This window comes from Manacus candei, unplaced genomic scaffold, assembly GCF_025592945.1.
Source record: "Manacus candei isolate 608988 ecotype Guabito, Panama unplaced genomic scaffold, ASM2559294v1 h1tg000005l, whole genome shotgun sequence".
NCBI classification, from domain to species: Eukaryota; Metazoa; Chordata; class Aves; order Passeriformes; family Pipridae; genus Manacus; species Manacus candei.
This window is the reverse complement of record NW_026138053.1, coordinates 24558536-24586399: the sequence shown is the minus strand read 5'-3', so window position 1 is coordinate 24586399 and position 27864 is coordinate 24558536. Positions and strand designations below refer to the sequence as shown.

Genomic DNA, 27864 nt, shown 5'->3' with positions numbered 1-27864 from the left:
CATTATTAATTTGTGACATATTAATGAGTTTGTTACGTATTAATGAGTGTCATTAATATATAAAACATGTAAAAAAAGCACGAGAAAAGACTTAATGAAAATTACATTTGAAAGGAGAGACCAAATTAATATTTTCAGTTTGCGGGCAGGAATTTGAGAGTATTTCCAAGAGGACCAACAGTTTTGTTTACTGTGAGGGAGCAAAGATGGTTGGGGACTGGCTGCATATGGTCTCGGTGACTGCAGTAAAGCCCTGCAGACAGCTGGGAGGGTTTTGCCCTGTTGGGATTTAGTGCCACGTGGGAATCCTCCTGCTTTGCTGAAAGTCATTTCATGGCATTACGGGATAGTGGTGGCGCGGGGTCCGTGTGGAGCGCAGGATCCGCCGTGTGCCGGCTCGGAATGGGCCCCGGCGGGTTGCAGGGCAGCAGGTAACCATGGCTCTGGGGTTCATGGTGAAACGGTACCACTCCTCAAGCAGCAGCTTCTTCTACTTTCGGTGAGTTCTCGCTCCTCCCTCCCTGTGTCTTTGCAGTGAGAAAATAGCACAGGCAGTGTCAGTAACAGAGGCAAAACTTGCCGGGTTTTTCGGGTTCGTGCTAATTTAATGCTGGTTTTTGAAAAAGGGTGGGGGATTTTCACCCTGATTTAGATGTCAGGATAGAAATCTGTTACACAATGCGTTATTAGGGCTTGAGTCACTCTGAGCTTGCATTCATTCACTATATCTGTTGCTATCAGCACGCTGGAGGATGGGGAAAGGGGAGGAGTGGTTTGTTTCCGGAGAGACGCCTCTCTCCTGATTTGGTGGACATAGTTCTTTCAGCCAAGCGTTTTTCAGTCCTCACACAGTTGTTTGGTTTTCAGTGAAAACTGAACAAGATCCCAGTGCCTGTCACAAACCTTCCCCTTGGTGCTGGCATGCCTTGACCCTTTATTAAAAACATGTTTCTTTATGGCTGATGCTTTTGTGCAAAGCCTGAGCTCCTCCACGTAGCATTCACCTATAGTTTAGCAGTGAAATGAAAGTGAATCAATTGAGCATCTCTGGTCCATCACAACAAACCAACTGGAAATGTTAATAGCAGAGACCAGCTGACAGAGGAGTGGGGAGAACTCTCCTGCTGAATTTCTGTTAGACAAGCTGTGATCCACAGGGACAGTGGACAGGCAGGGAAGGGCTTTGCAAATCCAGGATTCAAACAGTGAGGCTTTGGGTAGGACCTTGGCAGAAAACAGAATCCCAGTGGAAGACTGAAACAATAGGCTCAGAAAAAGCCTAATCTCACCTGAGTAGAACTTGCAGCTAAAAAAGTTACCCTAAGTTTCTGATTTTTGGAAAAAAAAAAAAATTAATAATGAAACTGGTTAGACTTGTAGAATTGTTGACCAGGTAATAGGATGTTCAGCTAATTGGCAGTTGGAAAACGAAGCAGGGTGTGGTGCCTACAAAATGAACGCTTGGACAGAGAAACCTGATGCTGCAGCCCTGGCAGAGCAAAGGTGTCTCGCAGGTGATGCTGAGGAAGGTGCGGTCCCGCTCGGCAGGGCTGGGAGCTGGAAAGGCAGCGGGAAGCCCACTGCATCACAGCCCAGGCTCTCTCTCCTGTGACTTGGCAGAGTGGCTAAGTATTGAATTTGCCTTTCTGATCTCGGGGAAAGTCTCTCTGAACACACGGGGACTGTGCTGGAATTACTTGGAGCGTGCGGACGTACAGCGTCCTGCAAGGCCGGGTGGAGGCTTGGCTCTAGTTGGGTGCTTGGGCTGAGTTCTTTCCTTTTGCACCAGTTTGGTAAAAGAAAGTTCATTTTTAAGCGGTTATTTTTTTTATCTTTTGGGTTATTTGTTGTCCACAGGCTTGTTTTCCAAGCAATGTGGTGCTCTCCCTGGTAAGCTCAGTAATTGGAAGTCTTTTGTGCCTTGTAGGTTGGCTTTTAAATAGGTCAAAACCAGCAGGAGAGCTTCATAACCGGAGCAATTAGTATTTTAACCCTTTATCCTACGTGCCTTATAGACAGTGGAATATAATAGAAGTTGGCTGATAGGCTGCTGTGTGCCATGGGTGGCCACTGAAAGCCAGAGGTTCCTAGTTCCTAGCTTACAACTGAGATCTTCCTGTCATGGAAAATTACTGAATTACGGTGTGCAAGGAGAGAGGGTCAGCTAGGGGCTGGGTCAGCAAGATGGGATGGTTGGAGAACTCTTTTTCCAGTATCAGTCACAGGTCAGTGGTTTGGGGCATTGTATGGGCTCTGATTTAGAAGGAAATTATGCAGCTCTGAAGACCAGTACCCCAAAACATGTGAAAAGAGGTGAAAAGTTTGAAATGTTCCCTGACGTGCTCCTCGTCCGCCTGTTTTTCCTATTGGAAAGAAATTATGGAGAATACCTGTGTAAGAATTATTTGGTGCTTTGGTAACTGTTTGCTCTGAACGCCCATATAGTTCCTTTATGACCTCTGGTGTAGATAAAAAAAGCAGCAGGATAAAAAGTTGACCACGGGAGGTTAAATGTAATTTAAAACAGGATTTGTGTTGTTAATGGAGCTGTTTAACAGAAACAGATTTGTACAAACGACCCTTCCCCCACCTTTTGCATGTGTGATCTTCCTGTTTACAGTAATCTGCTTCCCTGGGATTACCTCTCTCCTGGCAGAGACTGAGCAATACTCATTTTACCAGTAGCTTCCTACCTAATACAGGAAGGACCCTGTTAATCCAGCCCCTTTGCTGGACATTGGGAAATAAATTCATGGCATCTATGCCAAAGGGAAGCCAGCAAGCAATTTTCTTTCCTTGTTACTGCTTCAGCATATCAGATGAGGCTTTAAAGCTGCAGAGAACTATTACTTCTGTATAATTATTGCCTAAATCGATTGGGATGCTGCTGATTTAGGCACAAGTCAATGATCTGCTTTGCAGATCTATCAATAGATGAAATCTATACCGTGGTGCTTACAAATGCATGTACTTGTGTTTGTAAATGCATGTGGTTGCATCTAACCAACAGCTTTACGACTGTTGCCTCTGATGTTTGTGGAAGATACAGTGCCAATTCCAAGCCACTTAATCAGTTTATTGAGCTGTTTTAAATACAGTAACTTCAAGGGATCGTTCGAACAGGGACCCTGAGTCAACAAAACGACCAGTGCTGCAGCTGCTCTGCAGCAAACCCAGCTGCTCACAGCTGACTAGTCAGAGGAGCGATGGAGCAGAAGAGATGCTACTACAAGGTGTAACTTGCAGGATGGGACGTGGAGACACAGAGTGCAGTCACTGTGTGTACCTGCCCTTGCCCCTGCCCTGTCCCCAGAGGCTGTTTGGAGGCTTTCTTGGCAGATGACTCGCTCTCTCCCTCTGGCTTTAATGACCGGATCTCATCAAATTCATAGGAAAGGACGAGGAGGAGGGAACTTCCCTCTCTGGAAAGGTCACCTTTGCCACGTCTGCGGAGCGGCCTCCCCTCGCCTGCTGCCCCTCCAGGCTGCCAGCCCCCCCTAATCTCCTTAAGGGAGGCTGTGTCATGGCAACATGGACCTGGGAGCCTCTCCCGGGAGCCTCTCCGTGCAGGGCCGGTGGGAGCGCAGCCGCCGAGGAGAGAGCTTTCTTCACTGGCTGCTCTCCCGGCCCCAGCCTATCTGCCTGGCAGGATGTTCCTCTGAAATCTGTAACCTGAGGCTTGAGGAAGAGCTCCTCTTGGATTTGTCTTGTGCCTTTCTTCCTCCCCCCGGCAGGATTTCTTGTCTGAGATGTAGCCCAGAGAAGGAAGTTTGCAGGGAAGGGCCGTGGCATGTGGCACCGCAATGGTTTGGGGATGCACTGCTAAGTGGCTGTGCAATTGTTTCGTGTAGGTCTGCTTGCCTTACCTTGCTCCAAGTGCAGCCTCCACTGAACTGAGATTTGCAAAATCTCTTTTTCTTTCTCCTTTCTTTGGTAATTGTTTATCTCTCCCTCCTCTTCCCCCTCTGTGCAACCACTCCATGCTTTCCTTCCTCAACCAGGAGCTGGCTGCAGGCTCTCAGCACCCAAGCGCAAGGACTGGAATCACTGAGAGTTTGGGGCAGGGACAGAAGCCAAGTGACCTCAGCAGTGCTTTCCTGAGAGGAGAAATTAGAGAGGATTTTGCAGAGATGGCATTAAAGTGGTGTATTGTGGTGTGTTTATTTTAGACTTGCCCTACCTTAGCTGCAGCGAGTGCTCAATTATACATGGCTGAGGTTTTCGGTTTGCGTTGGTTCAGCTGCTGCTGGAACCTGTTAGAACAAAGCACAGCCTCGTACCAAGGCTGCTGCTTTGCATCTGAAATCAGTGTCTTTGGAATATTCCTCCCATCAAAGGGTTTTGCTGGCTGCACTTAGGTCATTCAATATATTAAAAGGGAACAGAGTTCTCCCTTACTGTGTAATAAATCTTATCGCGTGTGAATCTGCTCGAATACCTTCAGCGTTTCACTCTGGACAAAAGAGCAGTCAGGTGAGCTCTGCTTGCTGCACTGCATGTACCCTTTGTGGTACCCAAGGTTTTGTTAAGAAGCCTTTTTCAAATGCTTGGAATTTTTTTCCTCTTTGTTTCCCTATAGAGTTGCTCACAGGTAGGAGAATTTGGATTTTGCGAAGGAAGCAGAATATGAGTTAGGTTTTTTTTGTATAAGATTTTTAAAGGCAGGATACAAAAAATACTTACTTTTCAAAATTAGGGAAAAAGAGGAAATACTCTGAGGATGGACACAGGAGCACCACCTTTCTCTGCATGATGTGTAGAGAGCTGATGCCTCTTTCCTTTCACATCTGTTCCTTGTGCTCAGTCACACTTGCTGGATGGGCAGCTACATTATGGACACACTCTCAGGGATCACCGAACATAGGGACTTCAATACCTTTACAAAATCTAGACCTGCCAGGCAAACAGCAACTTTTCTGCTAAGCTGGGACTCTGTGCTCTTCCTGCTTGTTGGTCAACTGTGAAGGCTTTGACTGGATTCCAGCCAGGAATTTTTCTCAGGAAAAATGTGTCTGTGCATGGCATTTACCTTGAGATGCAAGTTGTGCCTCAAGCATTATATAACTTTACTTGCAGGAGCTTCTAGTCCAGGTGTCAGTTTGGAGTCAGAAGGAGCAGAGATGGAACCATGTCACCTATAAATGGGCATGTGTTGTAGTACTGTGTGACAGCAGAGCTCCCTACTATGCACAAATGTTGCATTAAATCAAACTGGAAGAGAACAGAAAGTGTTAGAACACGTTTTCTAATGCTGCTGTTGATTGCCAAAAGCTGTGGCATGGTGGAAGGAGGGATATGTCTTTGAGAAATATTCAAGAACTGGTGGGGACAAAGAGAAGGCTGCCTTGATAAAAAGGTGCTGTGAATTTGGGAGATGCCAGCTCTGGTGGAGCTCGGGGGTCTACAGGACAGTGGACTGAAAAGGAGAAGCCAAGTGCATTAGTGAGGAGAAGTTAAAAGAGAATGGATGTATCCAGAAAATGGGAAATTGTTCAAACTGGAAGAAACCTGAGGAATGTAGGTGACTGACTTTAAAATTATGAAGTGGGAAGGAATTTGCATTTTTTTACTTTAGTGTAAAGGCTTTGTTTGTTAAAAATCAAGTGTATTGTGGGGGGTCATCTGCTCTCATTCTGCACTGGTTACGGATTTAGAGGTCCATGTGCTTTTTGCTGCTAATACACAATATTTTTCCACTACACTAGCTAGTAACAAATATTTTCAGTAATATGTCCAAAGCTGTCTATGGGTTTTCTTTAAATTTCAGCAGTTAAATTCTGAACTTTTTGTTTTGCTGTTTTTCTTTCACTGACAGCTCAGCAGCTACAATTTCTAGGTCAGTGGGAATGGACTTCCAAGGCATGCGTAGCTGGATATTCCTTTGGGAGTCTGAGGTTACTGGCCTAATGTTATTTTCATAAGGTTTGCAGACTAATTGCAGAAGTTGTTCTGAATAAGCACCAACAAGCTGCAGCTTTGTCTGGGATCTTGCCAGCTCTTTTGGTAATTGTGAGAAAAGTGATGTTTCCTTTCCTTCTTGTCCTGCAGACCACGTGAGCTGCCCAAGCTGAAGGAGTCCCGTTCCCATGAGTCTTTACTGAACCACGCCAACACCATAGAGACTCTGGATTTTGCAGCAGAAGAAGCAGTTTATGTCAAACCACTCCACAGCAGCATCCTTGGACGAGACTTCTGCTTTGAGGTGAGCTCGGTCTCCCTGAGCCCTCAGAGATCACTGCTCTGGGCCTTGGGAACTGGAAAATAGATTGGCTGCCGTGGTGAATTTTGGGTGGGGGCTGTTGAACCAGCACGTGATTTTAAAGTCCTTGAAGCTAATGGCATCAATCACTCAACAGAGAGGAATCTTTTTCAATTACCAGGTCTCCTAATTGAAAAATCTCTTTAATTCGATAAATACCTGAGCGTGTGTGGTTTGCATGCAGATGTCCAGCTGATGCATGCAATGCAATGAACCTGCAATAGTCTGGGCATAAACTGTGTGTTCACGTCCAAATTCACCTAAAATTAAATTCAGAAAATTTACTGTAACTGAGAAATGGACTTTCCAGTCAGAGCCCCCTTCCATTAGCTCAGCCCGTTCTCCAGCTGCCAGAGGAGAAGCCTCAGTAAGCACGGACGTGTCCCTTGCACTGTGGAGCAGGATCCAAAGATCCTTTTGCTGTTTCAGCACAGGCTGCAGGCCGTGGCTCCGAGCTCTGCTCCGGGAACAGGCCGTGTGTGTGAGCACAGTCCTCCCCTCACAGCTCCAGCAGGGACTGTCACACGGAGTCATGTGTGTGTTTGGATGCAGCTGAGCCATCGTCACCTGCGGTGGCAGGGCCGGGTGGCTCTCTGTCTTCTGCAGGATTAGTCAGATGGGTCTAAACTTCTGGAACAAAGATCTGTTTACAGCCTGGAAAATTCTGGCAGTAAACCAGCATATCAAGCTCTACTCCCTCGGGATGTATCCAGGAACTGTTCCTGTTTGCTTCGGCCTCATTCTTCTGGTTGGAAGCACTTTGCAGCTTGCTTAGGTTTGGGGAGTTGGGTGGAAAATACTGGCAACAGCTTAGCTCTGACGCTGCAGCCTCAAACTGCTTTGTAATTGTGTGCACAAATGAATGGAAAGAGTAAATGAGGCTTGTCAGGCCACGTAACAGTGCAAGAAACTGAGGTGGTTCCCTCCTGTGGGAAAGCAGAGCTGTGTACGGCAGTGAGTGTCACTGCTGCAGCAGAGCACAACTCCCTCAGTTTGTTTTAGACTTTTGCTGCCTGTGTGGGCCCTTGGAAATATTTTTTTTATTTACTGAAATCATTGTTGCCAGTGTGTTTTGTCTTATATTAATGCATTGTTTATTCTGCCTGTCTTTACCCTCTTGGTAACTGAGTCATCTGCCTTTGGGCCTTAACAGGAAAAACAGCAAGCTTTAATAGCTATGGATCAATTAACAAGTGTTTAAAAAAACATAAATTAACTGGTTGATTAAAGCTTTGTTTAAAAGTCTTTAAGAGGAGCCTCTGCTGCTACTCATATGTTTGTTTAGTTTTATATAAATTCAGAGGGTTTCTTTGCTCTCTTTGCATTTTGTGGGCCTTTTAACCTCTCTCCCTGTCAGGCTGCTGTGCTGTTTCCCTGCCTTTTTCTTATTTACTTTGTTACTCGAGCACTGCTTATCTCCTCCCTTGCTTTTTGCAGCCTCTCGCATGTCTCCCAGGCTTGCCCGGACTCAGCCTGTCATTTACTCGTTGCAGGTAACCTACTCCAAGGGCAGTAAATGCTTCAGTTGTTGCTCTGCAGCAGAGAGGGACTGGTGGATGGAAAACATACGCCGAATATCGCAGCCGATGAAGGTAACAGAAACTGCGGAAATAAGATTAGTGGGGGAATGGAGGTGGTATGATTGGATTTTAGTCCGGTGTACCAGGGCTTCCCACAGATGCATCCTCAATTAATTTAGTCTGGGGAGCCGTCCGCTCATCCGTGTGCCCGAAGCCGCCGTGTGCTGTTCCAGGGAGTGCAGTAGGTCAGACCTTTAACGGGTAAACACACGCCCCATCCCTGCCCCAGGGCCCGCCTGGGATCCTGCGCGCTGGATTTCTGGTGCCTGTGCCCCCGAGCGTGGGGCAATAGCTTCCTAAGGGTCGTGTTTTACTGCAGGGGCCCAGTTTGGGGAGGGAAAAAAAAAAAAAAACAAGCAAAAAAAACCCCCACAAAAATAAAAGTAATTGGAGCTGAAGTGAGAAGGGGAATCGGATAAGTCACTGCATAGCTGGCGTCCTGCCTTCCAGGGACAGGCAAACAGTGCTCTGTTTGGGAGTTACTCACAAGAGTAAACAAGGCAGTGTGCCACAGCAGTCCAGCAGCTTATGAGGGGCTCTTGTGCTGCATGTTTCTTTTCTAAGGTATTTCAAATATAGCTTTTTAAGAAGAAAAATGTTCTAATCCCCGCCCTTGACATACAAAAGACATCCCTTTGCCTCTGTTTTGGAAAGTGTCCAGTTTTTCTAGAGATTCTTATTCTCTCTGGATCAGACAGTCTGATTCTGAATTCTGACACTGTCCTTACCTTGGACACGAAAGGCAGTCCTTTGCTGCTGCTTTAGAAGACAAAACTTTTGGGGATTTGGGATCAGAACTGAGCTCTTTCTTCTGCACAGGACAATTGCCGTCGAGCTGAGAACGTGCTGCGCCTCTGGATCATTGAGGCCAAGGACCTGACCCCCAAGAAGAAATACTTCTGTGAGCTGTGCCTTGATGACACTCTCTTTGCCCGCACCACCAGCAAAGCAAAAGCAGACAACATCTTCTGGGGGGAGCACTTTGAGTTCTACACCCTCCCACACGTTCAGAGCATCACAGTTCACATCTACAAGGATGTGGAGAAGAAAAAGAAAAAGGACAAGAACAATTACATAGGGCTGGTCAACATTCCCACAGCCAGCGTGACCGGTCGGCAGTTTGTGGAGAAATGGTACCCCGTGAGCACGCCTACAGCCAACAAGGGGAAGTCAGGGGGGCCTTCCATTCGGATCAAGTCCCGTTACCAGACCATCACCATCTTGCCCATGGAGCAATACAAAGAGTTTGGGGAGTATGTTACCAGCAACTACTCCCTGCTGTGCTCCGTGCTGGAGCCTGTGATCAGCGTCAAGAACAAGGAGGAGATGGCTTGTGCCTTGGTGCACATTCTTCAGAGCACTGGGAGAGCAAAGGTAAGCACAGGTGACTCCTGTTGGAGCGATTCTGGCTACTGATGGGTGATTTCAGGTGGAAACTGGGAAGCCCATGGCCACAGGCAACAGCAGAAGATGCTCTGTACAAAGCGTAAGCGTGAGGAGTTCAGAACTTCACGTTATTCTAAAAATTAGGGCCTACAGCTGAATGTTCAGGAACCTTTCCTGCATTTCCAAAGTCAGGATATAGGTTAAGAGATAAATAAGCAAGAGATTGGTAAACTGGAGAATTCTCCATATAGAATCAGTGATACAATAAGTCTGTGATACAGCGAGCAGCGGGTGCCAGCGCTGAGTCAGCGCTGAGTCAGCGAATCGATGCCGACATCGATTTGGCCGGCGTTTGAACAGCCACTTGGAGAATCTATACTGAGTTAGTGGTGATCCCACCTGCCCCAAGGATGTTGCTAGGACTTCTGGGTGCACACTGATTCCTTCAAATGGACTGTGGGAGAGTTATCCTGCAGGTCCTGGGGAATTCCGAGCAGCATTAAGGGACATTGATTTGTCTGGGTGCCGCCTCCGGCTGGGTGTGTGAGCAGTACCATGCTAAAGTCAGCTCCTTGCAGTGAAGCCAGTTAGAGCAAGTTAAGCCCAACCAAGCACAAGTCAGAGGGACAGAGATGTGGAAGGATGGCCATAAGCAACGTCCAAGGGACAGCCTAATTTAACTGTTCCAAAAAGGTCCTTTTCTGTTTGCATAATCACCTGCCCCTTGACGTCCGTCTCGGGAAGGCTGGTGCTCTGTGACAGCGTGTGATGGGAGCTCGTTCCTTAACAAGTTGTCTGAGAGAAGCTGGTAGCTGGGATTGTATTGAAATCCTACTGGGAAACAGGCTATGGATTCCTGCAGTGCCAACTGTTACAATTTAGCATTCTTGGTGTGTGAAGATTTGAACCTCTGTTTATGGGAAGCACTGAGTGGCTCAGGCTGCCATAATCTAAAGCTCCAAAGAAGGTACATTTCCAGTTGCTGATGGGGATGCAGCTGGATGTTCCCAATTGGCACCAGGTGAAAAGAATTCTCTTGGATTTTGTTGAAAAGAAACAGCAATAATGGATTGAAAACCAAGAGTACTAAATGTCCTTGACTCACACAAAGTTATCATTTCAGGAAATAAGTATTACTGTAGAATTAGACCTTATATCAAGAGGTTATTGTCTGTATCAAGGCTTGCTGATAGTTCCTGCCTGGGCAATTGAATACAGTTCAAGTTAAGTCATATAGATCCACAGCAAGTATGATAATTTCTTTTTCCCCAGATCCTGAACCACTTTTGTGGTTTTGTGAATTTAATTTATTATGCCATTCTCCTTATTTAAATTTCACCAAGCTGTAAGAACTTGTGCCTCACTTTCAACCTGGACTTTTAAGTCCAACTTTGTATGGAATAATCTGTATAAAAAATATAAATATAATAGCACAGTTTCTTTCACCAGACAAAGCCACAGTATAATAAACCCAGGAGGAGCTGTACTATTTCCTTGGCCCTCTTTTATGTGTCAGCTGCACCCTTTGTCCCAAGCTGAGCAATTATTTTCAGTAATCCTCTGGCTCCTCTGTTTATCCTTCCTTCTGGGCTTCTGCAGTCAGCCTGGCACGACTGAGTCTGGTTAAAGTAACCTTTGCCATCTGACCTTTTTATTCAGGACTTCTTGACGGATTTGGTGATGGCTGAGGTGGATCGTTGTGGGGAACACGATGTCTTGATCTTCAGGGAGAACACACTTGCTACCAAAGCTATTGAGGAGTACCTCAAGTTGGTAGGGCAGAAGTACCTTCAGGATGCACTGGGTAAGAAAGTCTGGTATCCAGACAGCAAAATACACTCTTGTCTTGCTCTCAATGCTCTTCCTCCAAATGGAGGAGGATCCTCTTTGGTATCTGCAGGAGTAGCACCCAAGGCAAGGCAGGCTTGATTTGATGTAGCTGAGTCCCTCTTAAAGCTTGTGTTACCACGTTATATCTTTCTGGGTAGCTTTTCTCTAGTGTGATGAAAAGGTATAACACTGCAGTTTCTTTGTGGGCAATGGTGATTGTTCCATCTGATAAACAAACAGGCTTAAAAAAGGGATTTTGAAAGACAGTCCTCACAGAAACAAGGTCAGGGAGTGAGGCTGCAGGGCTGCTGAGCATCCCAGGGCAGGAGATCAAGATGTATCCTGTCAGGGGAGCCTCCTGCCTGTGTTTATCCCAAGTGCTCCTTACTCACTGCCTCATTAAAACTGCCTGGCCAACCTGGAATCTCTTACTCTGTTTCCCCCACAGAGTCCTAATGTCCACAGTTATGTGCTGGGGTGGATTCTGATAATTGTATTATTGTCCCACTTCCATCAAAAGGTTCTGCTCTAATCATAAGGCACTGCCTTGGGAATTCCTGTCCACACAAATATAGCAGTAGCACACTCTTTCCCAGACAAACCCTGCAGTCAGCTTTTACCAACTCCGCACAGTCTTCATTATCCCCAATTGCACAAGGAGCCACCCATCCCCCTGCTGTTTCTGGGATGAGGAAAGCTTTGGAAATTGATACAAGGGAAACAAGATCAGGCCAAAGCCAAGTCCCACACCACATCCTTTCAAAAAAAAAAACAAGATAAAAAAAAAAGAAAAAAAGCCAAGCAGCTTGCTTTCCCAGCAGTCTCGCTTGTCCTCAGCAATCCCAGACGCTGGCAAGGCATCAAGGAGATAGCTGGCTAAATTAGTGCTCCAAGGGTCAGCATAGTCAGGTCTGTGATTATATCCAGTTTGGCCATTTCTGAAGCATAATGAGCCTGTTCTGGTGCTCTTACTCTCTCCTGGGTGGAACCACTGAGCATAAGTGGCAGTCGTAGGCTCTTGCCTGGTACGGGGAAACGAGCAGCGTGGTACTTTGTGCTGTGCTTCCCAGCAGGCTGAGCCATCAGCTGTGGGACCACTCCATTATATCTGACTGCAAGCTCCTTAATGTGCAGTAATTGCATAAAAATATTTTGACATTAATGACTTCTAATACATCATTTAGCACTGAGTGATAAGATGGTAAATCATAGACAGGGGAGATGGAAACATCCCCCTAAGGTTGTCCAGCCTGTCTGTATCTCGGGGCAACGTTGCTCATGACAGTATCCCCATCTAATTCTTTACCAAGTTCTAAATGTCATTTTGCTCAGCTGCCATGTTCTGTGAAAGGATTAATGGCACCACACTTGGTGTTAGAGTTGTAACACATCTGTAAGGACATATTATATATGATTAAGGCAGGGTCCTGTGGGCCACTATGAGTAAGTATCAAGTGTGTTGAAGGAAGAAAAATACTATCCAGTAAACAACAGTTAAAACAGAATTGGCTCAACAAAAGTGATGCCAGGAGTTTTGCAAAGAGGTGATCTAGGTGCCTTTAGCCTGAAATTTTTTGGATCCCATCACAAAAAAAAAAAAAAAAAAAAAAAAGAAAATGTGCTGCCTGCTTTGCTTGCAACAAGACTGCTGAGTTGAGATTTGGGGAGGGGTGGGAGGTGTTTAAGGAAAACAAAGGCTAAAAGCAAACCCCTTTTGCACAAACAAGCCTTGGTGTTTGCTTGGAGCCAGCGAGATCATCAGAGGAGATGAAAGACGTTGAATCATTGAATCAATGAATAAAGAGTTTTCCTAGTGAACACCAACAGTTTGAAAACCACTTGGTGTGCCTGCATATAGAACAGGGAAACTAGTGAGCAGTTCATTCCACTATGTCAGACAAAGGCAACTTCATCTGGTTTGTATGTGTGCAGCTTCTGCTGTGATGCTGTAAGGGGAGGGTGACAAATGCCAGGGAGCTTGAAAGATGCAGGCTATAAAAGTGCTGTAAGGTGCTGATATAAGAGGCTGTGAAAATTAGCAGCATCTAGCTAGAACTCAGGTATTACTCTTATTCAAGAGCAAGGTGACACTTTTTAAAATTAGAAAAAATTGCATATTTAAAAATAATATAAATAAATATCGTTGCCAAGTGCGTTTCCTGGGGAAATTATGAAGACAAATAACACAGAGCTTCATTTCTGAGGCTGTGGATGATTTTATGGTTGATAACACGGTTTGAATACAAAGTCAGATCCTCCTCTTTAGGCCATAAGTGAAGTGTCTGCAGGGTTGCTAAGCAAAGCCATCCTGTTTTTGCACCTGTGCTTGGGGACAGTGAGGGCACAGGAGGCTGAAGCATCAGAGCACTGGCCGTGCCCTGCTCGGACAAGGCTGGGAGGAGTCATGTCCCCAACATCTGGTGTCTGGAGGCTGTACTGCAGACACTGGCAGCAGGACAGGCAGTTGCCAGGGGAAGACATAATCAGGATTTAAAGGTGTGTCAAGTAGGCTTTTCCTGTATCTACCCCTGTTTCTCATCCTCTTCCCTTTTTCCAGGGGAGTTTATCAAGGCTGTGTATGAGTCAGATGAAAACTGTGAAGCGGATCCCAGCAGGTGTTCTCAGAGTGAATTAGCAGATCATCAGTGCAACCTGAAGATGTGCTGTGAGCTGGTCTTCTGCAAGATTATCAATTCCTACTGGTAAGGCATCTTCCCTCCCCTTCTCCCTGTTTGCTCAGAGGGTGCCTCTTCCTCCCCTGACAGTGAGAGAACAGCAGTGGTTCAGGGAAAGAGCACAGACCCATCCATCTTCCCAGCCTCCCTTCTTTTCCTCCCCTCCACCTTCCTACGTGTGCCACCACACTGCAGGTGGAATTTGTGCCCAGGTTGAAAGGTCCCAGCCCACACACCATACCCACAGGAGCTTCTGCCCAAATCCGCTGCCAAGGGAACACGTACTGAGTGTAACTGGATAAGGAGGGAATAAAATGAGAAGAAAGCAGCCCAGCTTGAACTTGGCATAAAAAGCTGCAAGTTTTGATGTGTACAGAAAGCTTTTAGACGCTTCAGGTGTGTGGAATTGAACAGGAACTCACGGGGAGGAAGCGTCAGCAGAGAGATTTCTTTTAGTCTCTGTTTCTGAGGAGCAGTGAAAGAAGAGGGGCCTTTCTGCTTCAGAATGAAGCACATGCACAGTATTGAGAGCTTAACAAGCGAGGTAAAACTGTCAGTTATGGAGATGAGTTCAGTTGTTTTCAATACTCCACCACTCTGTCTGCTCCAGGGTAGCAATGGCTGAGTAGTTCTTAGCTTGCAAATCAGCATGTCTGGCTTCACTTAACTCATATGAACAAGGGATGCTTTAAAGACTACTTAAGTATCACCAGATTAAATGGGGATCTATGAATAGATGCCTAATGACATTACCTAGCCTAGAGAGAGAAAAAGGGGAGGTGGAAAAAAGAGCTGATGATGTTTTCTCACAGATAATTATTGCAGGTGACTGATCACCAGTTCAACTTCTTGCATCTCATTGCCAGCCTGATTTTATTTCCTGGTTTCTTGTCTTCCAGCGTGTTCCCTCGTGAGCTGAAGGAGGTCTTTGCATCCTGGAAGCAGCAGTGCCTGAACAGGGGCAAGCAGGACATCAGTGAACGCCTGATCAGTGCCTCTCTCTTCCTCCGCTTCCTGTGCCCTGCCATCATGTCCCCCAGCCTCTTCAACCTCATGCAGGAGTACCCTGACGACCAGACCTCCCGCACGCTCACCCTCATCGCTAAAGTCATCCAGAACCTCGCCAATTTTGCCAAGTAGGTGCTGGCAATGAACCTGAAATCCGTGGGGTGCAAGCAGAGCCCTCGTTCCTAGTCGTGCTCACAGCCAGCTGATTGTCTGGTAAACCAAAGCCAGTTTAGAAAAGAAGGAAACTCCTCACTTAGGTGTGAACACTGTTCCCCTTGAGCCACCTCAGATAAATTCTCCTTTTCACATGCAGATTGGAGCTGTGTTGAGTTCTATGGAGGGGACACGATATAAAACCAACAAGAGTCATGCATTAGCATGTCAGTGTTTATGCTGTTTCAAAAGGAAAAAAGCCTGTTCCCACCCAGGATCATGATTTTCCTCCACAGTTCCCAGCTGAACGATACAAAGGACATGGCACATCTCTTACAGGGGAGCAGGTGCAGAAAAGGGAAGGAGAGAAAGACTGTCTTGTGGGAGAAAGGGAAGAGATGTGTTGAGCCCTTGATTGTAATATGAACAGTGCATCAGTAGTATTTAAATAAGTCCAAGAAAACAGAAGTTGTCCATGTGGGTTTTTTCCTCCAAGGTTTTGAAATTTTCAGATTTTCAACATCTCCAGATTTTGGAGTCAAAATCTCCAGGTTTTGAAATCTCTTTTTATTTTTTATTTTTTTTTTAAAGACTCCAAATCTTCAGAAAGGCAGGTCTAAAGTGAAGTGTTTAAGTAAACTGTCTGCAAGCACTTGCACTCCGTATTTTGTGTGGAGGTTATTGACTGGGTTTCCTCCCTGGCCTCCCTTCCCTGCAGGTTTGGCATCAAAGAAGAGTACATGGCCTTCATGAATGAATTTTTGGAGCACGAGTGGGGAGGAATGCAGCGTTTCCTGAGGGAGCTCTCTAACCCGGATACCATCTCCAACATGCCTGGATACGACGGCTACATCGACCTGGGCAGAGAGCTCTCGGTGCTGCATTCCCTCCTCTGGGAGGTTGTGTCCCAGCTTGATAAGGTAAAGCCCTTTGGAGGCCTGGGAGGGTGGATCTAGGGATGGTATCGTAGCAACAGTAAACACCAGGAAATATCAAGGGAGCAGCTTTGCAGGGGAGTGTTTGGTGGGGGTGTTTCACAACCGTTCCTTCCGCGGTTTGGGATCATGGCCTGGAGCGGGGCGTGTGAAGTGGTTGGGCTTCGGCAGCACTGCAAACACTTTGTGGAGCCTTTAGGAAGGTCAGGTGGTGAAGGCAGCGCTTAAAAGTACACCTGGAATTCCCTGAGCAGCCAGTCCTTTCTCATAAGCGAGCTGGAAGAGAAAGGGAGGTGTTTGGACAGAGACAATGGCAACGCTGCAGTGCCCTTTTGGTGCCGAGGGAGATGCTCTGCTGGGCTCTAGGCCCTCCCCCAGCTCTGATGGAGGAATGTGTTGGCCCTGCAGAACTGTTCTCATCAAGGACCTGATCCAAAGCCTGCTGAGATGGTCTCATTTCCGTAGTCTTTGATTTTGGCATACAAGAGGATGCCATGTGAAAACCTGGATGCACTCCTGGGTGTCATCCTGTAACAAAACAAGATGCTTTCTGCTGTGGGTTTTGCTGAGGTCCGGGTGCAGTGTCCAGGTTCTGTTCTGATCCCAACATTCACCACCAACAATAAACACTGCTTCCATTTAGCTGCAGAAGGAGGAAAGGCAGGACTTTGCTTTTCCTTAGCTATGTGGCTTTGCAGGATCCAAAATCGTTAAAACCTTGATAGCAAAGGTAGTTGATAAGGCCCAGAAAAGCTGAGCTGTGGGTCCTTTTTTTTTTTTTCCAAGTGCTTGGAACTGTTACATATTTCAACTTTTAGAGATGCATTATTTTGTCCGTATTCCATTTATCTTATTCTTTCTTTTGAAACTGGAGAGGAGAGGTGAATGGCAATGCACTCAATATTTTTACTGCATTAAGGTTTGCCAAAATAGTTATTTGTTGGGTATCTATTTTCTCACAGTACATTATTTAAAAGAGAAAACGAAAAACTGAGCTTGTTGTATCAGAGTAAATTGAAATGTCCTTGACTCAAAAAGACTATGTATTAATCTCTTGTTTGATAACAAGTTGTGATCTTGTTTTTCCATTTCCCTCGTACGTGCACACAGTGTACATTCCAAATGTATGGATCTGCATAGCCCTTTCCATAGGTCAGACATATGGATCTATCCTAGCAGGCCCTTGGGAGCTGGTATAGGGGTTTGCAAAAAAGAGAACTGAGGGGTAAAGTTACATGCAATACAGCTTTACTGTAGGGAGTGACTGGGAAACAATGAGAGAAGTCACCTCAGCAATATTAATAGCCACAGAAGTGCCTGTAAAGAGACCTCTCTGTGGAGCCCAACTGAATACCTGCTTACAGGAAAATAAGGGTATCTTTGAGAAGGACATTGGTTTTGTAGCAGAGTTTTACTTCTTGTATAAACCTGCAGCACCTTCACCTTCTTCCTGCAGTCCCAAGAGCCTGGAGATGCCCTGTAGCTGATATCCCAGCAGTGGCCCAAAGGGGTGAGAAAGCCACAGCGTGGAGGAGCAGCCTTCCTTGCTGAAGGCCCGCTGCTCTCACCCCAGGCCTGGCCAGCACTGAGCTAAACTGTAACTGCAGCCACACATTTAATCCCATGCTGGTGGGATGATATTGGGATGAGGATCTTTGGTGCTCTCGTGCAGTTATTTTTCACGTGTAGGTAGGGAAGAATGGCTTCGTTGTTGATAACGGTGCGCCAGGAGAAGGCGTCAGTGCAGGATGCCAAAAGTGAAAGGCTTATGAGATGAAAACCTCCCCTTTCCCCATCACCCTCAACCCCTGTGATCCTCTCATGATCCCCTGGAATGCTGCATCCCCTTGTCTGTTGGCATGCATTTCCTTTACCACACGACACCCTCTGCCTGGAAAGTTCCCCACACTGGCTGGATCTGTAGCCTTTGAATGCCCTTCAATGAGCAGATGCCATAGTTTTCACTTTGACCTCACCCACCCTGGACTTAGCGTGCTTTGCATGATAGTTTTGCACTGGAATGGCAATAGTTTTGTTTTATTGAGCATGATTTTTATTTTTGGGGGGTCAATCCTAATTTCTTTTCTATTTCCTTTTCTTTCCTCAATGTCTGCTGCACCCCGTTTCGTCTCCTCCATCCATCTGGTCGCCGTCGTTGCGCTGCTCCATAACACACTGCATTCCGATCCTGGCACACCCGCACACAACCACCCACCCTCCTTCCTTCCACCTCCATCCCTCCGCCTCTGTGCACCGGTACCAAAAATCACAAACCCGGCGGATGTCGCGGTGCTTGTATCCAATTAGGGTGAAAATTCCTTCCTACAGGCAACCGTGGCAAAACTGGGACCCCTTCCTCGTATTCTTGCGGATATCACAAAATCAATGACCAACCCCACACCCACGCAGCAGCAGCTGAAGCGCTTCACTGAGCACAGCTCCAGTCCAAACGTCACGGGAAGTCTCTCCTCGGGACTTCAGAAGATAACCGAGGACCCCACCGATGGGTATGTCCCAGCCAGGGCTCGAGGGCAGGTGTGGGGGGCACTGTTAAACCTGTGAAGAGCTGGAACAAGATGATCTTCAAGGTCCCCTTTCAACCATTCTGTGGCTCTATGATTCTAAGAGTCGAGCACTTCATCACCTGAACTGGCTGCCCAGCCCCGCTGTGGAACGGGGAGCTTGGGCCTCTCTCGGGGGAATACACGCTCCCAGTAAGATGTGCACAAGGTGGCACTGGGGACCTGAAGCTTTGGACTTAGCCAGGACTCAACCACATCTCTGGGAGTCAGTGACTTAAGCTGCTAAAACCAATTTTAGGATTTACTGCCAGCCTGGGTGTCCAGATGCACAGTCAGCCATTGTGTTTCCTTCTGGCCATCGGGCTGCTTATTTACTGCTGATGGAAAAACTGAGCTGTAGGTGGAACTTATTTCTTGTGGAACAGCAAAACTAGTCCCTGCTGTGTTTAGTGCAGCATTTCTTCTGCTGTAACAGCTGTTAATCTGGAGCTGTGACACGGCAGAACTGCCAAAGAGCTCGGCTGCTGCGGTCTCAGAGTAATTTTTGTGCTGTCAGGTACAGGGGCCAGTTTTGTCATGTGGAATTCTCTGCCCTCTGAGCTTACATCCAGATATACAGGAGCCTTGACACAACTCCTGCTGAATTTTCAGACCTCCATAATACATGGAGTCATAGAATCATTAGGGTTGGAAAAGCCCTCTAAGATTATCAAGTTCAACTGCTAACCCAGAACAGCCAAGGACACCACTAAACAATGTCTCCAAGTGCCACATCTACAAGCCTTTTAAATCCCTCTGGGGGTGGTGACTCCACCACCGCCCTGGGCAGCCTGTGCCAGGGCTTGACAACCCTTTGGGTGAAGAAATTTTACCTAATACCCAATTTAAACCTTCCCTGGCACAACTTGAAGCCATTTCCACTTGTTACATAATGCTGGCAAAGGGTTAAATGGGATCTGATGTCTGCTGGAGGCAGAAGGGGCTAAGGGGGGAGGACTTGGTGGGAATGGTTTGGATTTCACCTCTGAAAAAAAAATAAAGATGAAGCACTTCTTGAATCAAACACAATTCTCCCAAGATAAGCTGTAATTAAAGAAGAGTGTGTTCTGACTTGCACACAAAATGCTCATAAAAGGAAGTCTAGTTCCTTGAAGCTTTCAGTGGGGGGAGGTTAAATGAGGTAGAAGGACTTCTCTGGGACACATCTCTTGGGGTCTTGGCTGCTCAAAAATTAACCAAATTCCTTTCCACTCCACAGGGACATAAACAGACTGAAGTCTCCAACCCAGGAAAATGTAGATGGACATTTTAGGGGCAAGACCTTACTGCTGGTTCAGCAGGCATCCACCCAGAGCATGACATGCTCGGATAAGGATGAGAAGGTAAGTGTCTTGCCCAACGGACGTAGCATCTCCCTCATGGACCTGCAGGACCCTCACACGACCCACGGTGACTCTGGTTCCATGATGCACGACGTGCCTTTGCGCCTGGCCGGCAGCCAGCTCTCCGTCACCCAGGTGACCAACATCAAACAGCTGTGGGACACTCAGAGCACCCCCCAGAGCGCTCCCCAGGTTCGGAGGCCTCTGCACCCGGCTTGGAACCAACAGGGCAGCCTCCGGCCTCTCTCATTCCAGAACCCGGTTTACCAGCTCAACAACCCGAGCCCGCCGATGGCCAAGGCCTCTGTGGACTCCAGCCCGGAGAACCTGAGCACTGCCAGCTCCCGGAGCCGCAGCAACAGCGAGGACTTCAAGCCCAGCGGGCGCAGCAACAGCAGCCTGGAGGACTCTGCCAAGCGCAGCTCGCAGAGCGAGGACTCGGCCCGGCGCCCCACGGGCACGGACAAGCACGTCCCGGTGGTGCTGCCCCGGCAGAACAGCAGCAGCCAGGCCCAGATCCGCAAAATGGACCAGACCGTGCTGGGCACCAGGGCCAAAACGCTGCACACCCTGACACACAGCCCTTCCCTGCGCAGCACGGGCAGCATGTCCGGGGCGTCGGGGGCCATGGGCACCGAGCCCATCCAGAACGGGAACCGCTCCCGGCACCAGTCCTCCTCCTCCAGGGAAAGCCCCGTCCCGAAGGTGCGGGCGATCCAGCGGCAGCAGACGCAGCAGGTAAGGAAAGCCTGTCTCCAGGCCTCTCTGCTTGGGGGTTCAACCCACTGCTCCTTGAGCTGCAAAGCCTCCTGACCTTGGAGGTGAGCTGAATCGAGAGCAGCAGCACTTAAGCCAGTGGTAAGTGTAAGGACTAGTCATGCTTGTCACCATCATAAGCTTGGCAAGCCAGCTTATCTCTTACTCTGGGATGCTTTTGTACTACATTCAAAAAGAACTGCTTTCCATTTACTAAGGTAGCAGCAAGCCTGCTGAAAGAAACAGAACTGGAAACATTCCCTGAATTAAATGAAGAAAAAAAAAAACAAAACAAAAAAACCAAAACAGGAGCAGCTTTGTTCCGAATGGAAGTTCAGATTGCCACGTGAGACTGAGTTTGCCCTGTGGTGCTAATTTAAAAGCAGAGCTGCCTCAAAACAGGGAAATGAACAAAGATAAAACGTCGCGGAATAAACTGCTGCCAAAGTAACAAATAAGCACGGCTGTCTAAAGTGTGGAGAAATCCATATTTCACCATGATGAAACAATCTCTTGCTGGTCCTCAAATAAGTGCTGTTTTTTCAGTAATCATCCCAAACTATGAATAATGCAGATATTTTCTGGAAATGAGTGCTTATATCTACCAGCTCCTAATGCGCTTTATCAGTTGTTCATAGGCAACTCTAAATCAAAGGTTTCCTGTCAAAAAGCCAACATTCCTTTACCATTTTTGAAAGAAATAATGATAATCCTGTTGTGATTTGCTGTGTAGGAAAATCTTTTCCTGAGTTAATTTAAAGAGAAGTTTAAACGCTCGGCACTGCAGTGAAGGTAAAAAACTCGATGTGCAGGTCAGAGGTTTTGCAGGAGGAAGGCTTTTGGGCTGTGAGGTGAAGCTGGCAGAGCAACCTCTGCCCAAGGTTTTCCTGCTGTCCCTGTCAGTGGAGCGTTCTTGGCAAACTCCTGAATGCTGCAATTAAAGGCAGAAAATCTGAATGATGCCTGGGAACCCAGGAGCAATCAGGGCTTCAAAACTACTTTGATACCTGAAGCTCACTGAAGTACGAGACCAGAAACACTGAATCACAAAGCAAAGCTTTAATAGGCCAAGTTAGTAACACCCAAAAAAGCAATTGTGTATTATTTGAAGTGGGTATGTTTGTGCCCTCCTGTGTTTTACATTTGGGCATAGAGGCATGGATAGGTGTTCATGGAATACAATCAGGCCTTGTGTGGTGGTGGTGGTAGGGCATTTTTAGGCCAGTAACAAGGATAAATTTGAAAGGGATGTGCACCCACTTATTTTCCCACTCTGTTTTCTATACTAATTGTTTCCACTGGATTCATTAGAGTACTTGCTCCTGCTTTGTTCAGAGAAATCAATTTGTTCTTTCCTTCCCCCCACCCATGAACAACGTCTCAAAGTGTTGCCAAATCAAGTGGCCAACATTTTTTTTTTGAGGCAAATTCCATTGCATGCTTTTAATTGCAAATTTTGTTGTGGAATTCCGTTCTTACTTAAAAAAGAGAAAGAGAAGAGAGAAGTTGGGCATGTTCTTTCTGGGCATGTTCTTTCTAGGCATGTTTTGTGGGCGTTATAATTGTTGGACTCTGTTCTCTACAAGTCCCATTTGTTTCTGAATATAGAGCTGGGCCCTTTGTTTTCTGGGAGAGGTCACTTTTTGCCTTCCATTTCCATTTAGGAGGTAGGTGGGAACAGAAATGTCAGTGTGTTCCTTTGGAAGAGAGGCAAAGAAGGGAATTAATACATGATCCTAGCAGGCTGGTTCTTTTTTCCCCTTTAGTAGAGTATATAACTCATAACCCATTAGCATGTGAAGTGCTTGCCATCCACTTACTCTTTGTTGGCTTTCAGAGTTTGGCTGCTGGAAGTAATCTGTCCTAAACTTGCAAGGTTGTTTGGCCAGGTTTGCTGTTGCTCAGCAGTCTGGAACATGGCTGGGCATGGACTACTTTGTAGTCACATTTCTGCTTTCTCAGTCCTCCATAGCTCCAGTGAATGCTTATCCATCGCTGCTCCTGATTTCTCCAAATACTCACAGAGCCAAAGTATTTACCTCTGGGAAGAGCCTGTTGGTGGCAGAGCCACACACACAGTTCATGGTCTCCCTTGCTGTGGCTGCCTGACAGCAAATGCCATAAAAATAAATCTGAATTAAGGAGCTTTACCAGGCTGCCACACTATACCTAAGGGGCTATTAGCCTTTCTGCTGTGAAGACTTCCTTCTAGGGTAAAAGACCTCTGCTAAATACAGGGATTTTTGCTAATCCTCCATCTCTCCTTTGCCTTTACACCCGTCTTTACTGAGGCTTCTTCCATGGATGCTCAGGACAGCTGGGCTGTGGCAGCAGATGCAGCACCTGCCAGCCCTGTCCTCCTGGGAGGAGAAACACAACGGGAGGGTGACGTGATCCCTGACTCCTAAAGAAGCTGTCCCTCCCCCATGGAGAGCTCCTGGCTGAAACTGGGACTTCAGAAGCCCCAGCCAGGGAAGATGTTGCACTTTGGTTCAACATGGGGCCAGGCAGGGAGCTGAAGAGCTGCCTGGGCACAAAAAGAAGCTGGAGTTGGGGGGGGGGAGTTGATCTTTTGCATTTCTCAAGAACTTGAGACAGTATTGCTCTTTCAGGGGTAATTATGCTAATGCCTGTGCTTATAAACTCGTCTTTGTCCATGAAAATTGCTTGGAATTTGTAGCAAGACGTGTTTTCCCCAGCCAGGCGGAGAGTTTCTTGTTGTTTTTTTTCTTGGCTCCCTTTTTGGATTCCCTTAAAGAGGAGAGAGAGCCTCCAAAGAGGTTGGACAGTTCTCCCAGTCAGCACTGCTATGACATTGTCGCACCCCCCTGCCACGTTAAAGTCCTACTGTGCTGTCCCAGATCCAAGCTGTGCAGTCCCATGCTCCTCTCTAGTCTGTCCCAGCCTGGCTGAGGAAGCTGCTCCCAAGTTCAGCTCCTCAGCACTCCAGGGAAACCAACCTCTCCTACCTGTGAGCAAAGCTTTGTCACTCTGCTTTCTCTGTGGGAGACATGGCAGGGTGAGAAAACCTTACTGACAGTGTGGCAAAGGCGAGAACAAGATTGGGGAACAAGAACTTAGAGAGAAAGAAAAATTTCTCAAGTGCATTGGTTTTAGAGGGATTCAGGTAGTTGCTGCACGTCTGGAGTCAAGGGAGGATGGTGTATCCCTGCAGGAGAGGTTTTGGGGATCCTTTGAGACTGACAGTCATGGGCATCTTTCTCCTCCAAATCAAGGGAATTTTGGAGCTGGTTTGTGTGTGGTTTCTCCAAGGGATGCTTACAGCTGTCTCTGCCCCAGGTGCAGTCGCCTGTGGACTCTGCCACGTTGTCACCGGTGGAAAGGACGGCTGCCTGGGTGTTCAACAACGGGCAGTATGAGGAGGCCAAGAAGGACACAGCACAGAGCCTGGAAGATGTCAAGCACGCTGAGAAGGTAGATTTTATTCTGTGTGCAGCCAGCTCAGGGGTACCAGCGAGTCCTGTGCACCCACAGCCGAGCTCGGACGGGCTTTCAGGCCCTGCTGTCGCAGCGTCACGGGTTTGCACTCGGGTTGTATTGGCAGAGCTCCTGCTGTACATGCTGCCACACATTCCTGCAGTACAGCATCCCATAGCACAGATTACAGGCTGCAGCATGTCAAATGGGAGCAAACTGACAGAGCTGAGCTTGTACATCACATCTGGCACCTAGTGCATCGTGAGTCACGCTGCCCGAGTGTATTACATCCTGCTCAAGTCATTAGTTTTTATTATTTTTTATTTATGCGCTACAGCTACAACATTCTGCCATTCTTCTCTGCTTGCAAAACATTTTAGTGATCATTAACTCTGTAAAAAAAAAAAAAATCAGGGTTGTTAACCTGACAGAGGAGAGCTTAGGATGTGCTCAGCGACTGCACAGGGCTCGGTAAATGCAGCTCAGCCTTCATCAGCAGTTGCAGTCAAATATTGTCTTGGGCTTCCCCTGAGGCAAATGCCTGTCACCCAGGTAGTGCAACGTTTCTGGGCTGCATGGAAATCTTTATGATCTGGTTTTTTTAAAGCATATGTTTTTTCAGAAGTAGATTCCATTTTTTTCCAAGTACAGTTACATCCACATGCTGCTGTGGGCATGAAGTTGTATAAGAGTTTTGGTATTTTGAGAAGACAGGGAGTGAGGAGAAGAACATTCAGTGGACAAAGAAGCCGGAACATAAGATTGTTAAGAAAGGTGAATGAACCCAAAACAAAGGAATATGTTGAGATTCATGGCACTATTGCAGAAGTGATTGTCCACAGAGACAAGAAATGGAAGACCAAAACCTCAGCCAGGTAACCTGACAGGCTCTGGTTTGCTCTGACTTCACCTGAGGTTTCATGCCCTGGTTAGGTCCTGAAGAGTGAATTATTTGTGTCCTGCGTGAGTCTGGTTTGTAGGTTTGGGCACCCCAGGCCAGTTGACAGGCCATTAGCAGCATCTGTCTGGGAACTGCTCAGATCTGGAGTAACAGGAGATGTTACGAGTCAGAGCCATGTCAGAGCCCCCCGACTGCTCGAATTGTGCTGCAGAGTGACACCCCACAGCGTGGGAGCAGCTTGATGCCCAGTGGGAGCCTCCCTGCTCCTCTCTGTGTTGCCCCCAGGTTTGCTTGTCACTTCCTTGACTTCAATCAACTTATTTCTCATTCCAAAAAAACCCAGCATCCTCTTAAGAGCAGCAGAGCATTACAACGACCTGATCTCTTCTTTTCCTTTGCATCTGATTTATAAAGTAATACAGTGTAACCCTCCTTGCCCCCTGCAGTACGAGCAGGAGATAGCGAAGCTGAAGGAGCGCCTGCGGGTGTCCAGCCGCCGGCTGGAGGAGTACGAGCGGCGGCTCCTGGTGCAGGAGCAGCAGATGCAGAAGCTGCTGCTGGAGTACAAGTCTAGGCTGGAGGACAGCGAGGAGAGACTGCGCAGGCAGCAGGAGGAGAAGGACAGCCAGATGAAAAGCATCATCAGCAGGTGAGGCTTTGGGAAGTTCGGGAGTGGGGCAGGACAAGCGGCTCCCCTGTGCCACGTGTTCTCTCCATCCCGTCTTAGAGGTGAAGAAAGGGGGATGCAGGTGGGGAAGCTTGCCTGAGATTGTCAGGAGAGCAAAGGAAAACGTTTAGGAATTGTGTAACCCTGGTCTCTGTTGTACTTATTGCAGATCTTTGTTCCTTTGTTTGGAATCTGTACGTGAGATCAGTTTGTCAGAGCAGTTGCATTTTTGGCAGTGTCCATTCTGAGAATAACAAGGTTAAGCAATTGGGAGTGTCAGATGGAGAGATAATCTTTCCTGAGAGCAGCAGAATTCTTCCCTGCTTCCCTTGCCAGAGCCAGGACAAGCACAGAAGTCAAACCAACAGGCCAGAGTACCTCAAACACTTGGGAATAGTATTAAACTGTCCTAATTTGTCCCTCTCTGCTCATCAGACTCATGGCCGTTGAAGAGGAGCTGAAAAAGGATCACGCAGAGATGCAAGCTGTCATTGATGCAAAGCAGAAAATCATTGATGCACAGGTAGGTAAGGAGCTTGGGATCTCCAAGAACTCGTGTGTAGAACCCCTTTATTCTCCCTCTCTCCTGCCCCAGCACTGTTCCCTATCTCCCAAGCCGAGTCAGCCCCTGGTGTCACTTACTGCCTTCTGGGAGAGAATTGGGGTGTTTAATTCATACAGACCTGCCTGACCTGGGCTTTGAGGCAGCCTGGCAACAAATCCCAGGACTGATCACTTCTCCAAAACCTTTGCTGCTTTGTGAGATTCCAGGGGAGTAAAGGAACAGCAGTGCATTGTGGAGATGTTGTTCCAAGTGTGGGCCTGGGACCTCTGGGAAAGCTGTGCCTCACCCCAGCATAGTTCAGCTGCCATGTGCATGCATCTCAGCTGTGCCAGCTCCAAGCATGGCTTTGGACAGTGGGGTCAAGGAAAGAGAATGCTGCAACAGAGCATTGCTCTGGGAATGTCATGTGTGGCATTTCACCCCAGTTGGCCATCCCTGGTAGTCCTGGGGAAATGCCCATTTTCCACAGACCTGCAGTGCCTGCCCTGGTCACCCCAGGGCAGCTGTGGGGAGGGGATCCAGCAGGCAGTGCATGTGGGTGTATCCTATGGGGTCATTCCAGCTTTTCCTCTGTGTCTGTGCTGATCCCACAACAGGACCTGGGACTGGTTTGTATCTGCCTGCCGTGTTACATTTGTGGTATTTGCATTTGGAGGGTCTCTTTCCTGCTTCTGGGCTTTTCAGGAGTTCCAGCTGGAAACTTTCCTTAATAATTTTTTCAGGAATAACCCAAGTTATTTCAGAAAGTTGCTTCTCTACACAAAGAGTGGTGGAGGGGGAGCCTCTATTGAGGCTGTTGAACATGTTTAAAGGTGGCACTGGGGTATTAGAAATGTTTGAACTCAGATGGAGTGGAACTGGAGGAAAATATAAAGCAGCAAAAAGCTGTGTTTTTAAAAGCCTGGTAACACATATTTATAGCAGATTTTTTTTTTTTTTGAAAGATGTGAATGTGCTGGACAGTTTTTTTGGAGGTAGGAACAGTCAGGGTATCTCACTGTTCCACACATGGAATGGCAGCTGATCCAGACAGCAGCCTGGATTCCGAAGGGGGTGACACATTTTTCGACTGCCTCCAGAAGGTAGAAGGGGCACTGAGCAAACATAAAAAGTGAGTTTTGGAGGGGAAGACTTGAGAGATTGTGACTGAGCAAGAAACCTGCCCTTCCTGTTGTTACCTGTCTGTGCCAGGAGGCTCCCAGCCTCAGTGTTGGTTATGGACTAGCAAGGTGGAGCGTGGACCACTCTGATCCCAGTGTCACCAGCTGTCAGAGGGGCCACTGCTGACTTGTGAGACCTTCAGATCCTCAGGGCTGGGGGTGATCCTCCATCACACTTCATAAAATGATACGGCATTTATCACCTGAGGTGGAAATTGTGGAAAAAAAAAACCAGGAGCAAACCAGCAGCATTAATGATTCCTCTTTTAATTTGACTCTTTTTTTCTTGGACAAGCAAGGTCACCAGCAAACCTTAACTGCTTCACTGTCATGGGCATGCCAGGCCATGGGGGAAGTGTAGTTGTCACAGACCTTTCTTGGGTACCTGAGCAGAGGAGGAAACTGGTGAAAGATTCGGAACAGACTCGCCGGAGGAGCCCAGGTGTTTGCTGGGTTCTGTAGCAATCCCTTGAAGTTGTGCTTGGAAGATTTTATTTAGTCTGTGGTTCCTTCAGTGGCTAGAAAAGGAAAGGGTTATTTTTACATGACATTCGTGGAGTTGTAACCCAGCCCATCACACCTGGCTGAAGAGTTAAAGGCTGCCACGGGCAGCACTGACCCGGAATTTTGTGCTTGGTGGCACTGGC

At 47.3% G+C, this 27864-nt stretch overlaps 1 protein-coding gene across 9 annotated transcripts in view; it reads left to right on the top strand.

Annotated features, from left to right (window-relative positions):
• The window catches only part of RASAL2 (RAS protein activator like 2), a 184068-nt gene that overhangs the window by 153680 nt on the left and 2524 nt on the right, over positions 1-27864 (top strand). For 7 of the 9 annotated variants that reach the window (XM_051805739.1, XM_051805693.1, XM_051805703.1 and 4 more), the window contains 12 exons: positions 6049-6202; positions 7753-7851; positions 8659-9213; positions 10885-11029; positions 13613-13757; positions 14630-14866; positions 15610-15811; positions 18134-18333; positions 19607-20468; positions 23787-23921; positions 25272-25474; positions 25928-26015. In XM_051805739.1, coding sequence (XP_051661699.1) covers positions 6049-6202; positions 7753-7851; positions 8659-9213; positions 10885-11029; positions 13613-13757; positions 14630-14866; positions 15610-15811; positions 18134-18333; positions 19607-20468; positions 23787-23921; positions 25272-25474; positions 25928-26015 — 3025 coding nt within the window. The remainder of the gene's footprint in view (positions 1-6048; positions 6203-7752; positions 7852-8658; positions 9214-10884; positions 11030-13612; positions 13758-14629; positions 14867-15609; positions 15812-18133; positions 18334-19606; positions 20469-23786; positions 23922-25271; positions 25475-25927; positions 26016-27864) is intronic. The other 2 variants (XM_051805711.1, XM_051805721.1) reach the window with 1 other exon arrangement.